Raw genomic sequence first — 16,814 nt, forward strand, 5'->3', positions numbered from 1 at the left:
AACTCCTGTTCTTCACCTACATATAGACCTGCCGTTGCTCTCCATCGTCTTAGGTGCAGGGATTTACCTGAAAATAGTCTCTGCAGTCTGCACGCGAGGACAATGGCCTCGCGTCACCAGCTGCAGACGATGCAGTTCACGGACCCGGCATCTCGCAGCCCACGTCCGGTCGGCGGCGGCGTCCATGGCCAGCCGCCGCCGACGCCCATGTCGTCGCCGTTCTCCTCGCGGAAGCCAAGGTAATAATTTGAGGATTTTCTCTGATGATCAGCTGTCTTCTGCATGCATATCGAGCAGCAATGCCGTTCGTTTCCTTCCCTATTTCTTTTCGTCGTCCTAATTATACGAGAAAACATATACATATGCATATTGGTTTTGTGCATATCTTAGCTATGCAGCTGTGTTAAGACTGATCTTTGATCAATGCGATTGTATCATCTTAATACTATACGTATAATTAATTAGCCGAGTTTAATAAAAACTCCCATATATGTTCTAAAACACTTATCCATGAATACACATATTTACTTACACTAACTCACTAGATATAGAGACCATGATAGAAAATCTATGGACGTTAAAATTTCCTAGTGAAACATATAGCCGGTGAGTACATAATCTTGAATCTTGATGCATGGATGAAGTCATGCACACCCATAACCTCAATGCGCTGCAGATCTAACACTACATAAATTACCACTGCAAAGTGTGTTCTCGATGCGAGGACCTTATTAACAGAATCTTCAAGCTGAAGAGTCCCGCAACGCTGAAGCTCCAAAATATTCAACAATGAGGAGGCACTATAATATTATTCAACTAAGGCCTTGTTTAGTTCCAAACTTTTTTTTCAAACTTCCAACTTTTCCATCATATCAAAACTTTTCTACACATATAAATTTTCAACTTTTTCATCACATCATTCCAATTTCAACCAAACTTCCAATTTTGGCGTGAACTAAACACACCTAACATCTCTCAGGGAAATAAATCAGGTTCTCCCTCTCCCGCTGGAGTTATTAGGGGCACAATATTTAATCTGTGACGTAGGGCATATTAGTTGCTGGACAGCAGCGATTATAATTCAATAGTTTGTCCAAGTTGAATATGCTGAAAGAGTGAAGTCTGTGTGCCTTGACCTTACAATTTTACAAACTACTATAGTCCTTTTTTTTAATGAGTACAGAAAACAAATTATGTCCGATACATTGCATCTACAGCGTGCTCCGGATAATTTTAGCACTAAATAATTAGGCCCCCACATATGATATATATATATATCATTCTAATTCAAACTCAACTCACCCCAAGTGGTATATATGGAGAGGCAAGTGGCAATTATCTATACAGACAGTGTAATTTTCAGTTATATATGAGTACTTTGGCTCTTGGTGTGCATGAGGAGCTGGTATCCCACAGTATATATATGGAGACATATAACCTCTCAGGACAGTACGTGTTGCACGTTGCATAAATGATGTGATTATACTGTTGGCTTAGATCTTCCAAATCATATTATATGGCACAGTATTCAAAGTAATTAAATATTTAATTCTCCACTACTAATAGCAGCAATCTACATAAAATTAGAGTATTTTGAAATATATATACACACAGATCTAAGTATATGTGCTGGCTAATAAGAGCAAGTATAATACTGAGATATAACTCTACTGTAAGCTTACGTGGAGAAGAGATATAATATAAAATATCATGCAAGAGCTAGCTTATCACAAGCTCCAAAACAAATATATTAAATGTATAAGTGAGAAATGGAGAGAGGAGAAGAAAATTGTAGCCAACCTATATATGTTGGCTTTAAGATAGGCTAATAATAGAAAGTGAACTCTACTATTATCCTTGCTCTAACTACATGTAGAACGTAATTAAGAGGGAGGACCACAAGCTGTTGTGAAGGGGCCGGATAACTAGTATATGTGATGGTTTTGCCTTCTGTACATCTACTCTCTCTATCCCATAAAGAATTAAATTCTGGGGATGAATCTGTTCCCAAGATTTGATTCTTTACGTGACAGAGGGGGTATGTTGTTAAAATCGTGATACTACATCGAAATAGGAAGTTCTAAGTAGGAGCAAATAAAAATTGTAAATCGTCGATTTTTCTACCTATGTGTACTGAACCATAAAATTAGGCACTTAGACGTACTGTCAAGCTGTAAAATCGTATGACATAATCGAGATTTTGATAAGTTTGCCTACATAGAGAAACTGCTTAATTAGGATACGTTGCTAAGCTGCTAATGGAACAGATGATGATATCAAAAGCTGGACTGCTAATGGAACAGATGTGATGATCGCTGTGCAGCTGGACTACTGGAGAAATATGACGGTCTATATACACCACCATTAATTAGTGTGCGACAATAGAGTGGTCAACAAATTTATAAAGTAGATCTACGTACTACTCCCTCCGTCCAAAAAAGGCAAACCTAGATTTCCTTGTCCAACTTTGACTGTCCGTCTTATATGAAATTTTTTTATAATTCATATTTTCATTGTTATTAGATGATAAAACATGATTAATATTTTATACGTGACTTGTTTTTTTAATTTTTTTCATAATTTTTTCAAATAAGACGGACGGTCAAACGTTGGGCATGGAAATCAAGGTTTGTTTTTTTTTTTGGGGACGGAGGGAGTAGGCAGGAGAAATGGTAGTAGAAACATTAACCAGAGCTATTGATTCACGTGGGTTTTTTTGAGATAAAGAAAACTAGGTGAAATCCCGCACATTGCTGCGGGAATTTAGTATGATAACAATAAAAAAAATAACGTGTAAGATAGCTATGATAGCTAGATAACACCATATTAAGTAAATTAATGTGGTTTATGATAATTTAAATTTAAATAGTATGTAGAATGGTGATTCAAACGTAAAAAGTAAGGTGGTATGACTTTATAGAAGAAGAAAAATAGGGAGATAGTTTGGGTGTGTGGACTGTAGATTAATCATCTAAAGGATAAAAACAATTGATGGGATATGACTTAATTAGAGGAAAAAAGGAGAAAGATAATCTGGACCATAGATTAATCATTTAATCACTAACTAAGTGAGGATGAACTATATAAGTATATAGGGTATCATAAAACATAATAAGATGTATATTGAAACATTATGTGAATTATATTGGATGATAATTTAACATGTTTGTATTTGAAAAGCTCTTAAATTATAAAAACTATAAAGACATAGCATGTTTGCATGATGTTTAAATGTGATGATTGTTAGTGGATGATGATGTGGCATCTTGTTAATTAGTGGATTAGTGGATGATGATGTGACATCTTTGCATGTTAAGCTTAAGGAGTTAGTGGGGGATTACTATAATAAGATAGGAAATGATGAAATATGTAGATCATTTCTACTATATATATATATATATATATATATATATATATATATATATATACTAGCTTTATATTCCATTATCTAAATATATATATATATACTAGCTAGTGAGACCATCGTAAAAGATGTTAAGATAGAAAAATATAACAAAAGAGGAAGGTGGAGGACGCTGGGCCTAAAACCTTATCAACATATTTAATTATATACATGAAATCCTTGCTTAAAACTATTTGCGATGAATTTATTCAACACACATTGAATAAACATCTACTATCGTGTTATACGCATTGTTTCGTCTTTAAGATTAAGTCCTTGCTCTTACCTCACTGGCCTTCTAGCAACTTGGTTAGTATATATCTGGCTTGTCTTCTATATGTGTTCTAGTTTTCCTATAAAACCCTTTTGTTTCAGCCCGTTTTTATATGGCAAATTGTTTGATATGACATATTTGAGGATATATTTAGAGTGGTGTGCATTATTATTATTATTATTATTTTGACACGAAAGGTGTGCATTATATTATTATTGTGCATGCCCTCACATAACTATATATAAACGAGAGTAGGCCCATTATATTCCACAACCTTTTCAAATTTACCATCCTCTGAGCCTAATTTACAATTTATGAATTTCTTTTGAAGTAGTTAATTACTTTAGAGTAAAATTATATAACGTGGGTCCATTATTTGTCAAATAAAATGTACCCTTATCTATATATGAATAATCACTTCATAGGAGGTGTACATGCATACATATCACCAAGATTTCTTTTTTTTTTCCATGATTTCATTGACATTACTTATTCCTTGTTTGGATGGTGAACAAATATTGAACAAGTATCATATAAACGTGTACAGTTCTACAATATAAACGACAGTACGTACTTGTACCGTATACATATCTTAGTACAAATTCCAAAAGTTGTGCTAGCATATGAAAATCTATTATCTTCTATTATATACTAAAAGTCCATTAAACTTTCTATAAACACTCCTAAGCCGCCATGTGGTATCCTATAAACGCTCCTAAACTGCCACATAGCACTTTAACAAATAACCGTTGATTTCTATTAAATTTGGTGGACCCATTATTTACAACCATTGGATTTTTTTTTTAAAAAAATATCATCTCCTGAACTCGGCCCACCCAGCATTAGGTAGTTAAGTACATACGTACGTACGCCTTCTCCCTTTTTCTCTTTTCCATTAATTCTTTCTCCATCTTCATGCTTTATTTGTTAAAATATTAACTATCTAAGATATCTAAATCATATAATAGTTTTTTTATCCATCGATGTCTTTATGACCAAATTCACGGTTAAAGACCAAATTACACTATTACTAAAATATGAAAATAAATATGTTACTTTTGGGCTATATTTTTTAACTTTTGCATGCATTTCAAACTATTAGAAGAAATATAAAAAACAATAATAATAAATATTTATCATCCTACATAACTTCACGATAATTAATTTAGATCTACATTTCTAAGAGTAAAATGAACATAACTAGGCTGTGTTCATTCCATGGGTTACGACCTAATCTCTAGAGCACCAGAAGAAGCGACTCATTAGCGCATAATTAATTTAATATTAGCTATTTTTTAAAAAAAATGATTAATATGATTTTTATAAAGCAACTTTCGTATAGAATTTTTTAAAAAAAAACATACCGTTTAGCAATTTGAAAAGTGTGCCCTAGAAAAAAAAAAAGAGGAATAAGTTGGGAAGTTAAAGCAAAGAACAAAAGAAGTAATATTCCCGGCCTAACTCATCTCAAAAGAGGGGTAATTATTTTTCTAATTAGGTATTACATCTTAAAAATTAGAAGGAAGAATTGAAGGAAAAATTTTAAGTCGCTATGTGTTACATCTTAATAATTAGCAAAATAATAATTTGAAATTTTATGAACAAAATAAATCATTGGTTTTCACTTAAATCATTTATTAAAAAAAAAGGAGAGAACCCCCTCCCCAAAAACATCCTCTCCTCACATGCGCACAAACACAACACTACCCGTCTCCTCACTCCTCGGTTCGCACTTTCCCCTCTGCCCCTCATCGATATTTTTATAGCTATCAAACTAAAAGGAGAAATAATTTTTAAGCCACACATTTTATTTCTAATATAAATTGCTCTATTCATAACGCCTATGTTTGAAACTTAAAATAAGGGTAGTATAAAATAAAACAATAAATAGAAAATATTAATAGGAACATTGTTTCCTACTTTTCATTAAAATTGGAACAACCATTACATGTTCCATTGCCATAACATTTTTTTAAAAAAAAGATACTATAGATCACGCATATATCAGGGATGGAGGTCTACAAAATAACTTTTGAAATTTATATGTAAATATGTAAAAAATTGCGTCAATATGAACCAACTAGGAGGACTAGCTTGGTACACATAAAACATATTCATTAACAATAATAGTTATTTAGGATTTGCTAAAAAAAAGAAAGCTCCTAAACATTCTATTAAACAAGACAAAACACCACATGTCACCAAACAAATTAAATCAAACTCCTTTATAGATAATGAAGAGATGGTACAAAATTGTTTATAGGAATGTATTAAATATTATATATTTTAAAAGCTAACAAATAGATTGAAAAATTTATCTAAAGCAACACTCATTTTAAGTTTTCTTCAAACATAATCTATAATATATGCCCGCGCAACGTGCGGGCTACCTTTCTAGTTTTAGATAATGTTTTCATATTTCCGTAATACTATTACAGGATGCAGGAAGGGCATCCAACATGTGTCAACCTTACGCCTATACCACATACAGATGGCCATCTCTGGAGGAAGTATGGAGAGAAGAAAATCAAGAACTCATCGTTCCCAAGGTACGTTTTGGAAATTTTCAACATCCCCTATATTACAATCCTAACTCACGTATAATCATAATGCCCATTGTGTTATCCGAGTTAAAACTAAACCCTAAACAATTGAGAGGCCGCCCGTATGAGAAAAGTGGCATTGAAGTAATATATACAAAAAGAATTGAGTAGGATATTATAATCTCCGGAATGAAATTTCTTACTTTTATGTATCACCATTCACCAAATATATATAAGTATTTGTTTTCACTAAATATACATAAGTTTCATTCTGTACCAATCTTTGTCATCACCCAGGTATGAACCACATCTTTATTAATTAGTATATCTTTTGATCTCTACACTAAGAATGCACACAGCCATAATTGTGTAGTCCGGGATTTCAATTTGGGTTAATTTTGGTGTGGATGGACCGCGAGTATCATGAGGCATGACACTATCACACCTATATCACAATGTTTTTAAAGAAAAAATAATATTTTCTAATCTTTGGTGCACGTACTAATTGCACATTTCATCAATCTAGATTATGTACCTGTATTTAGTATGTTTGGTACTCGTACCTACTAGTCTACTACCAAAAACTCGAATAGCCCCCAGGGCAGAAAATTAATTTACCTGACGTGTGTATTAATTAATCTGTCACGAATAAACCAATCTTTCAGACGTTGGTGTAAAACTGTCGCGATCTACAGGCTATACTACCGATGCTCTTACCGGGACGACAGGAATTGCATGGCGACCAAGGTGGTGCAGCAGGAGAACGACGCCGACCCGCCACTCTACAGGGTCACCTACATTCACCCGCACACCTGCAACCCATCGCCGCCGGCCCCGACGCCGGCCCATGTCTTCACCGAGCCACCGCCGGCCAAAGCGGAAGTACACCACGCGGTGTTGTTCAGGTTCAGCTCCACTGCCGGCGGCCACACGGCCAATAATGCAGTGCATCGTCAGCAGTGGCAGCCTGCGGCGGCTACGATGGCGGCGGGGGCCCAGGCGCAGCTGTCAATGACGATGAGCGACGACGAGCGGGAGCAGCCGCCGGCGGCCATCCGTTCTGCGCCGCCGGCACGGCGGCTGTCGATGTTCCGCGCCGTCGTTGATGGACTCAGGCAGATGCGGTCGTCGGCGCCGCCAACACCGTCGTCGTCGATGGTGGTGGACGACGGATGGGACACGTTCTCGTCGTTTGATTTGGATACGTGCGAATTCAGTGTCGATGACGAGTTGCTCTGTGGTGACCATATGTATTTCCCGGACAGTATGCAGCAATAGTAGTTCTGACGAGCCTGATGGATGTTCAGACTAGTCGATCCGTAGTACCACTAGATTTGTCGTGGAATTATTTTGGTGCCATAGTATTTTTTTCTTTTCTTTTCGTGAGCATTTCACCAAACTTATAGTCATGAAAAATGCATATCGGAGCGCGTCATGAAAAAAAAAGAGGGAGAGCACACTGGAGTCCAAATGTGTTGACATGCATTGTGAATACATGCACTCCTTATCACTCTTTGTTCAAAGCACCTACCGGGCTCTTACAAGATTTTAGTACCAATCCTACCTAGTAACATGCGCGTGCTATTGCTATGGCCATATTTGGTGATGATACAAATTAAACAGTTAAAATACAATTTATGTTTTAACAATTAAACATACAATGAGATGGATATATGATTCACATAAAAACAATGATTAAGAACATTCCAAAGGGACCATCCGGCAACAGGTAAAGGGTAAAACACACCAGATAAGAGAAATGCATTAGTTTACCCAAACAGCAATCAATCCTTCCCGAAATGAATAATTCATTTTACACTTTATCAACTCACCATGGAAAGCAGATTCTGTCTTTGATGCCCACGAAATCATGCATGGGCAATATCTCAGTTGGTGACAGATATACAGTGCTGAAAATAGTTGAGAAAATTGGGAAACACTTTTAATCACCTATGTGGACATCCACCCATTTATTGCACGTCAACTAAATGGGTATGAAAAAAATTCAAAAAATTTGACAAGATAGATGTATCACCCCACAAACATGTAAGTTCAAATTTGACTTTTACAAGATGTAACAAAAATAGCAAATCAAACTCTAAATAGTATACGTATATTTACAGTTAAATCTGATTTTTGTTACGACTTATAAAAATTGAATTTTAACTTGCATGTTTGTGGAGTAATATATTATATATCAATCTATCTTGTAATTTTTTTTGAAATTTTTTCAAGATCATTTAGTTGACATCACTATACGGGTGGACATCCACTCGAGTGATTAATTAGAATCTATCTCCGAGAAAATTCTATATTTCATCACATTAGTGCCTTTTGGTGTGGATCAGCAACCTATGGTTTATTTCAGTTACAGACAATGCAAATCACAAATGAAATCTTTGGTTCATATGCAACTTGGGTAGATGGATCTTTGATTGAAGCAGATCGATAAAGCAATCCATGCAAGCTGAAACTCTTTCCCAATAAATACGGTTACAAATAAATAGCCGCACGGAAAAAAGATATATTCCACGTCACATACAACAGAATAATTAGTTGAGCCTTCTTAACTACTAAAGCTTTAGATACAGGTGCTGATATTTAGGACAATAATTGTTCAGCTATTAGAAACAAAATCTAATAGTATAATGCAAGAGTTCCTGTTGTAAACCAGAGATTGACCATTTATCGTTGTTTGCAAACTGACCAAAATTCAATGTACGGAGGTTTCCCTGAAATTACAGAATTGATGTGTTTTACACTTGTTCTTCAAGAACATGTAAATGTACGTACTGCATGTCCTTGATACAAAGAAGAAAGATAGGGGCTAGACCATATTGTATTATTTCTTCTGAATAGTAAAAGGGTAATGTAGTTAAAGGGCTTCATCATGCTCACAAGTAAAAGAGACAGCTGAAACGCACTGATTACTTGAAGACGATGAGGATATCTATCCATTGAATTACACATTATGTGCAACAAAATAACATCTTGTAAAAACTTGGCACAAGCCATGCAGGTAGAAGTGTCACATTGAAAGCCATGCAGCTAGTGAACATTAAGCAAACATTATAACATCAACAGCAATACAAGATTATTTACCGAAAGTCTCCCAAATAATCACCCAAGGTTCAATTCACTCCAATTGATCCAGCTTCACGTGCTTCCTCAAAATATATTTAGATCCTTTCAGGAGACCAATCTGAAAGCTCTACTAATGTTCTTCCAGTCACAGTAAGAAACAAAAGAAGATTTTAACAAACATATCAGTGGACGAAAACAAAACAAAACAAAACAAAGAGGACGAAAACCTGGCATTGGCAGACCTGCTCATGTTCAAAATCTATCTATCTATCTATTATTATATACTAAAAGTTCATTAATCTTCCTATAAACGCTCTCATGCCGCCATGTGGTGCTCTAAAAACGCTCCTACGATGCCACGTGGCGCCCTAATAAAATAGAAAAAATCATAGAAATTTTGAAAAAAAGAAAAACATCTCACCATTGGTTTTCACTTAAATCAGTGGCCTCATTATTTTTAACCATTAGATCAATTTTTGGGAATAGATAACTTAAACCAACCTGTCGGCCTATTAGATCAATCTCAATGAATTCGTTTTCTCTTCTCTTCCCCTGCCGTACGTGCACACCGTGCATATGTGCTCACGTATTTCTTTTTCTTTTTTTGCTCTTCCCTTTTCTCGTAGCTATTTTCTAACAGCTCAATATAAAATAATTTAAAATTAGCTAAATCATCATGATTCTCAATTTATATACAGTTTTCAGTTATCTATACTGTTTTTATTTGTAATTAAATAAATACTTTAAAATCCGTATTACATTTATTTTGCTAGGTAAAAAATAAAATATTGAACATAGAAAAATTTTGACAACAGTTATGTCATCTTAAATCATTCTACATATATAAATTTGTACATTAAATATCTTCTAGGCGCAAGCCATCACCCATCACATCTTAAAAATTAAGAAATGTTGTTTAAATTCTATAAAAAAAATATCTAACCATCATCATTTTGCACTCAAATCGGTAGACCCATTATTTTCAGTCATTAGATCTATCATTCTACATTCATAAGCCACTACATATCACATCTTAAAAATTAATAAAAATCATATAAATTCTAAAAGAATGAAGCATCCGACCTCATTAAAACTATTATTTCACCCACTAGATCAATCTTTAAAAAACTAAAAAAAAACAGAGTATCATCCCACTACCCCTCCTCCTCACATGGATTTACAAGGCACCATCTTTATATTATAAAATTATAAAAATATAGTAAATGAATAAAGATATCGTTGGAGTGTATAAGCATACTAACGAAAACATGAGGTAGGGCAATCCTCAATAATTAATTAACTCAGGTGCCAAGCATTAGATTTTTAACTTATGTGGTATGAAAACTATTCTACATGAACCAATGAGACTACTAGAATGTTCCATTAGGATATTTCCAAGGCTACACGTTGTCGGCGATGGAAACAACAATTAATAAAAAATTCATATGAAAAGAATTGTTATCTAGTAGAGAGAGCGTGTCTAATATCATACCATGAAAAGACGACCTTGCATGAGAAATAACATGTAAAGGTGGGCTAATGATGATCATCTAGATGATTTAAACTTTAACTCAAATGCTTATCTCAACATTGCTTTGCACTATGTTATTATAACATAACTTTATCTAATATGGTCAATACTATCGACAACAGTAATATCCTTAGCTCTCCTAAGATTTCTTTCGAGGCCCTAACAAATTAGAGAACAAGTCTGATCACAATGGGCCATAGTGAGAATGCACGGAATTGTGCAAGCCAAGGAATCCCGATAATGAAATTGCCTAAACATCAACTCTATTTTGTACTAACAAAGAATGACATAAGACTAACAAATTAGAGAAAAGTCCGAGCATGGCAGGGGTTGTGCAAGCTAGGAAATCAGGGCAATGAAATTGCCAAAACATCAACTCGATCTATTCTGTACTAACAAAGAATTGCATAGGAACCAACTCTACTGTTGAAAAATAATTTTGTCGTAAATTCAAGAATCCTCAATTTTAATCGATTATAAATTTAGAATTTATGTGTTTTAAGGATCGTCATGAACAAAATCATAACCAATTTTCAAAACAATCCCAAATAGATTTTTGAGAGAAGGATCATAAGTTTAAAATATGATTAAAAAGCCAAGTAAAAATCACCCAAATTTAAATATTCACGGATCTATTATATACTAAAATTCCATTAAACTTGCTACAAACGCTCTCAAGCCATCACGTGGGACTACAAATGCTTCTGAACCACCATGTAGCACTAATAGATTATAGAAATTATAAGGAAAAATAAGAACATCTGGCTCTTGATTGTTACTTAAATCGGTCGACCCGTTATTTCCAACAATTAGATCTAATCTTTATAAAATTAAAAACAAATTGAGAAGGATAGGTGTGTTGATAGTCGTTAGCAATTAGTTTCGCCCGTCAATATTACCTAAATAGAGGAGAACTAGGTATGCTTGCAATACATATTTATGTTTAAATAATAAATATTCCACTAGCACTAGGATTATTAACCTCTTGCAGAGAATGAATATAAAATGGAGGAGAATCGACATCAAAACAGGCGATCAATCAATCGGGCGATGTCAAGAATTAGACTTATCAATGAATGGGCAAAGAACTCAAAAATGACACAACCAATTGGGCCAAAATTCATAAGTCTGCGGAGAGGAGCAAAAGAGGATGCCACCTGCCGAATTTGGGCCAGGCTGGTCCCAGCCCATGGTTCGGCTGAACCCGCCGTGCCGCCGTTGGATGCAGGGCTTCTTCTGGACGGCTTGGATCACTCCCCAATGACGGTTGGAGGGCAATTCTGGCCATTCCAATCGTCATAACCGTCATTGGAGAGCTATAAAAAGCCTTCACCTCCTCACTTTTCCCACACAGCTCAAGCAAGAAGCTTCATACATCTCTCAAGTTTAGTATAGTCTCTAGAGTATAGTGGAATAGAATTAGAATAGAATCTTCAGTCCTCGGAGTCTTCGGAAGAATTCGGGTATGGCTCTAGTAGCTTTTCTATCTCTTTTAAGACTTGTACTTTCTTTAGAATATTCTTCTTTATACTACTTTGGTATTGTATTACTTTCCGAGTATATGAATACCAACTTTATTATATATCCAAGTTATATTTATTATGATGCTAGCTTATCTGGGAGATGCAATGGTGTGGGTATAATGATTGTATTTACTATGACTCTATGTCATGACGATGATATTAGAGTAGTATTTGGTAATTTAAGCGTGGTATTTAGATTACTGGATATCATTATTTGGGGTTATATGCTGTGGAAGCAAGATGGGCCACTGATGGTGACAGCTCAGTACGGGTATTCCTCCGCGCGTGTATATAGTCGTAAGTTAATTTCCTGGTGAGGGTACTCCTCCGTATTTAGCCCCAGTTGGATGGTCATGACGGATTATCGTAAGGAACTCCGCAATCAGGGGTGGTTTCTCGAAGCACCAAAAGGGCATCGGAAAGAGGGTATATATTAGCTAAGTAATCATATGACTAGGATGTATGTATAATATGTATGTATACTACAAGTATAGGAATAGGATCTTTCTATTTTCTATCCACTTAGCTTAGATAATTATGAATGAGTATAAATACTTCTGCTTAGTGTCACTCTACCCTTGAATTATATTAATCCATGCCTAGACTTTGGTTATTACAAGTAATATTTAAATTATTAGTATGGATCTCTCTATTATTGCCACGCCCAGGAATTCACTAGTAATTTCTGAACTAACTTGTTTGATAAAATCCTCGTCCAGGAATCAGCCAAGATACACAAACTGACAATTTAATATACAGATTCATCAAAATAATAACATTACATACTTACAAAAGAAAAGTAAACAACATTGGAATTACGGTCTAGCGAAGCTCCGGCTCCACTCCCACAGGCAGCTCAACTGGGGTATAAGCCAAACGTCTTCTTCTTCGCAACTTTTCTTCAACTGAGGTTTGATTGATTATTACAAGGTGAGTACATGGAATACTCCGCAAGCCACATAGCAAATATACAAGTGCACAAGGATACCAAAGGATGGTATAATATAGGCTCATTTGCAAAAGCAGCATTTAATAAACATTTAAGAATTGTAAAACAGTAAAGTAATTAATCATCACTATTAATCAACACTGAACATGACACACATGCTGCACAGGCCCAACCAAACCTGAACAACCATACCCGATTGTACAGCTCTATCTCCAAATTAGGAATGTACCATTCCAAACCAGGAGCTAAGCAAATTATTACCAATTATAGCATCAATAATTATTGTGAGAGGTGTGAGACTAATCACGAAAGACATTGTTAGACCCGCCCATGACCGCGGGCACGGCTATTCGAATAATTTTACTCTGGCCAGAGATGTCTGTACCCACAAGACACGGCCCCACGACATGTCACCATGCGCCGCGATACCACCACAGTACCTCGGAAAGGAGCTGTGACAGTACCCCTCGCATAACACAATCCACCACAGCGCACCATTCCTGGATCATAATCACCTCCTTATAAAATAAGGCATGGACTCCTCGGTGACCCCCGTGGGGTTATCTCCGCCACTTCTCAGTCTGGTGCCCCGCAATAAACCATGCTATACAAAAGGTAAAGCTGTTGCTCATGCTGGCTTGTGGTTGGCACGGTTAATGTTTCACAACCAAAACTCGTGAACCGGTCCTTAATTGTCATGAGCACGACCATCAAAACCATGTTCTCACAACCCACCATTATCAAGTTTTAATTGGCAATTAATTAATTAACCAATCACGATTGACCATCGTGAGCTACCATTAGATATCCACCATTAGGTAATAGTGAAACATTAGTTATCCCAATCATATGCTAATGTTTCTAAGCATGGCTAAGCAATTATATCTAATACATCTAGTTGAACCAATACATAAATCCAACTAGTCAAATTTTAACCCAAGGTAATCAAGAAATAGGGTGATCAATGCAAATTGGCCATAACAAAGGAATAGGTTCACACCACCCGGTGACATTCGAAAATAAATGCATAGTTGAAATAAATAGAGAATTTAAATATAAGATCAACATGCTCAAAGGAATTGTGTTTGGGATCTGTGTGACTTGCTTTGCAATAATCGGTCTTCAATTAATCTTCTGGAACACTTCCGACGCACTTGCGAATCTTCGAAATGACGGAAACGACAAGCTAACACGCAAAACGAGGAAAAAGACTAATAAACACCAAATAAAAAGTACATATAAAGTAAACAAACATGTAGATCATGAATTTAGATGAATTTAGAGACTTGAACCACTTAATTCCGACTTCATATGAATTATTATGAATTTTATAAGATTAATTCCAATTAAAGCCTATTAAAGAAAAGAATATTCGAAATTAATTAAACAATTTACAAATAATTTATAACTGAGATATAAGACTAAATCATCCTCTGGAAATTATTGGAACGAATTTAGTAGACGACTTATAGTAAAAAGAACTAATATGCCATTGAAAAGGGATAACAGGATTTATATTGATTTTGGACGGCTGAGATTAATTTTGACCGAGTCGACCAAGATCAGATGGCTTGGATTGATCTGGCAAGCGAGCCACGCAAGATACCGACTCAAGGAGTAAATTCTACGTGACACGGGATCACCCAAACGATCAACCGAAACCGGCGAACGGAACGACGGCTCTGAACGGCTCTAAACTAAAGGACGACTCCACACGGACGAACGAACGAAGCACGGGGAACACCTCGTTCGAACAAACAAGCGAACGACTCAACAACAGCTGCGGCTAAACTAGTGAGCTAGACACGATTAACGGTAAAGCCCTGGTACGGCAAACGATAGGCCGGTAGGAACCTAGGGTTGCACCTATAGCTAGATAACTCGACTACCGAGCAACGGGCTAAAGCGGCGGCTAGGTTTAAGCGTCACACGGCTACAACACGGCACAGCAGCGACGACACGGCACAACAGCAAGTGGCTTGGTAGCTGCAGTAGCGGGACACAGCGACTTGGCACGCACGAGCAGCGGCCAAACGGCAGCTAGCGGCAAGCGGCAACGCACAGCACAGCAGCACGGCTGTGGCAGGGAGCGGCACGGCGGCGGCTAGAGGGCTAGCGCAGCGGCGACGCTAGGGCAGCAGCTAAGCGTGGCACGGCGGCGTGGTAGCGACAACGCGGCTACTCGACGACACAAACAAGAGATTAAAACCTAAACCGAGGGAACACAGATAGAAATCTCACCAAACCAAAGCGATCGGAGAGGGAGAGATGACGACGGCGACCCGGCGGCAACACACGGAGACGACGACAATGCTAGATAGACAACGGATTGGTTAGATTGGATTAAGTTCCTAGGGAAAAACCTCACCGGTGAACGGCATGGGAGCGGTTACCGGCGAACCACGGCACAATAACGCAAATGGAGGGCACCGGGAGGTAGAGAAGGTGACGGCGATTCTTACCAACACTTATGCGACGACGGACAGCGAAGGAGATGACCGGCGATGAGCTCCGAAGGGCGGCGAGGTTCTGGTCAACGAAGGCGACGACTTTCCGGCGATCTTCGGTGGATGACAGATGACGGACGGGCTTCTCCTCGCAGCTGCGAATCCAACAAAGGTGGCGGTGAAGCTTGGCGATGACGGGAGGAGCAGCAGGGCCTCGCCGGAGATCAAAACGCGACGGTGAACTTCGGGTTGACGGCGACGATGGAGCTCCGGTGGATTTTGGCGCAAAATAACCAGCGGCCGGGGTAGAACTCGACTTTGCGGAGCCGAGGGAGGTGGCGGCGCAGAGCGGCGACGACCGAGGCGGCAGCGCATGGCGGCTGGAGCGGCTACCGGCGACGGAGAGAGTAGGCGCTCGCGGGGAGAAGGTTTCCGCCGACGGCGGAGAGAGGGAGAGGTGGCGGCCGAAAGAGGAGAGGTAGGGGGCTCTATATATAGCCATGGGAGTCCGGGATCGAGCCCACATCGACGGGAAAAGCTCCGGAAAAGTTTAGGATCTTCGCCGGTGTAAGGAAAGATTGATTCGCGAAATTGGAATGGATTTCCATAGAAAATTTTGGGGATTTCTTGGGGAAATTGTAGAGCAGATTGAGAGGATTCCATTCCCGCAACTAATATGGAAAGAGGACAACGGGGAGATCGGATTTGGAAGGAGGAGGCGGCGGCAGCCGTGCACCCGGCTGGCTCGGATCTGTCTAGAGGTTGAAGATGCACTGTAGCGGAAGGGATGCAAAGCAGACTTTCGGCTGGGCTTCTATTCCTTGGCCCGATTAAAGGAGGGACACAAGCTAGACTTTGGAAAGAAAAGGCCGACCAGAGAGAGGAAGGAAGGATGGCATGAAATTGAACTTTTCCTGTTTCGGCCCGAAAAGGAAAAGGAAATTTAATTACTTTTCCCAATTAAATTAATCACTGAAATGATCTTTCAATTTTTAAAAATAATTCCAATGCTCAAATAATTCCAATAAAATTGTTGAACATAGTTGGACACTCTAAGTAT

The 16,814-nt window shown here is 37.6% G+C and overlaps 1 protein-coding gene and 1 long non-coding RNA gene across 3 annotated transcripts; one reads left to right on the forward strand and one right to left on the reverse strand.

Moving 5' to 3' along the window:
* On the forward strand, positions 1 to 7,591 carry LOC107279019 (transcription factor WRKY45-2-like). Of its 2 annotated transcripts, none has more exons than XM_015757929.3 (3): positions 1 to 239; positions 6,116 to 6,226; positions 6,916 to 7,591. In XM_015757929.3, exons 1-3 carry the CDS (start codon positions 103 to 105, stop codon positions 7,496 to 7,498), a joined length of 831 nt encoding a protein of 276 aa, XP_015613415.3. In that variant the 5' UTR covers positions 1 to 102; the 3' UTR covers positions 7,499 to 7,591. The 2 variants fall into 2 exon arrangements, with proteins under 2 accessions (XP_015613415.3, XP_066161018.1); XM_066304921.1 differs by having other exon boundaries at positions 2 to 239; positions 6,886 to 7,591.
* Positions 7,592 to 14,073: 6,482 nt separating this feature from the next.
* Positions 14,074 to 16,529, reverse strand: LOC136353588 (uncharacterized). Its single transcript, XR_010736899.1, has 3 exons — positions 15,770 to 16,529; positions 15,549 to 15,620; positions 14,074 to 14,493 (listed from the first exon to the last, which is right to left on the reverse strand). It is a non-coding gene; the product is annotated as an uncharacterized lncRNA (long non-coding RNA).
* Between the last annotated feature and the right edge of the window lie 285 nt (positions 16,530 to 16,814).

This window comes from Oryza sativa, chromosome 10 (assembly GCF_034140825.1).
Source record: "Oryza sativa Japonica Group chromosome 10, ASM3414082v1".
NCBI classification, from domain to species: domain Eukaryota; kingdom Viridiplantae; phylum Streptophyta; class Magnoliopsida; order Poales; family Poaceae; genus Oryza; species Oryza sativa.

What these genes read in the sequence shown, in the direction of transcription:
- LOC107279019 (XM_066304921.1), top strand. Translation starts at nt 103, where the DNA reads ATGGCCTCGCGTCACCAGCTGCAGACGATGCAGTTCACGGACCCGGCA. An exon ending in TTCTCCTCGCGGAAGCCAAG is followed by an intron (nt 240 to 6,115) that starts GTAATAATTTGA and finishes ATACTATTACAG; the next exon opens with GATGCAGGAAGGGCATCCAA. An exon ending in AAGAACTCATCGTTCCCAAG is followed by an intron (nt 6,227 to 6,885) that starts GTACGTTTTGGA and finishes CCAATCTTTCAG; the next exon opens with ACGTTGGTGTAAAACTGTCG.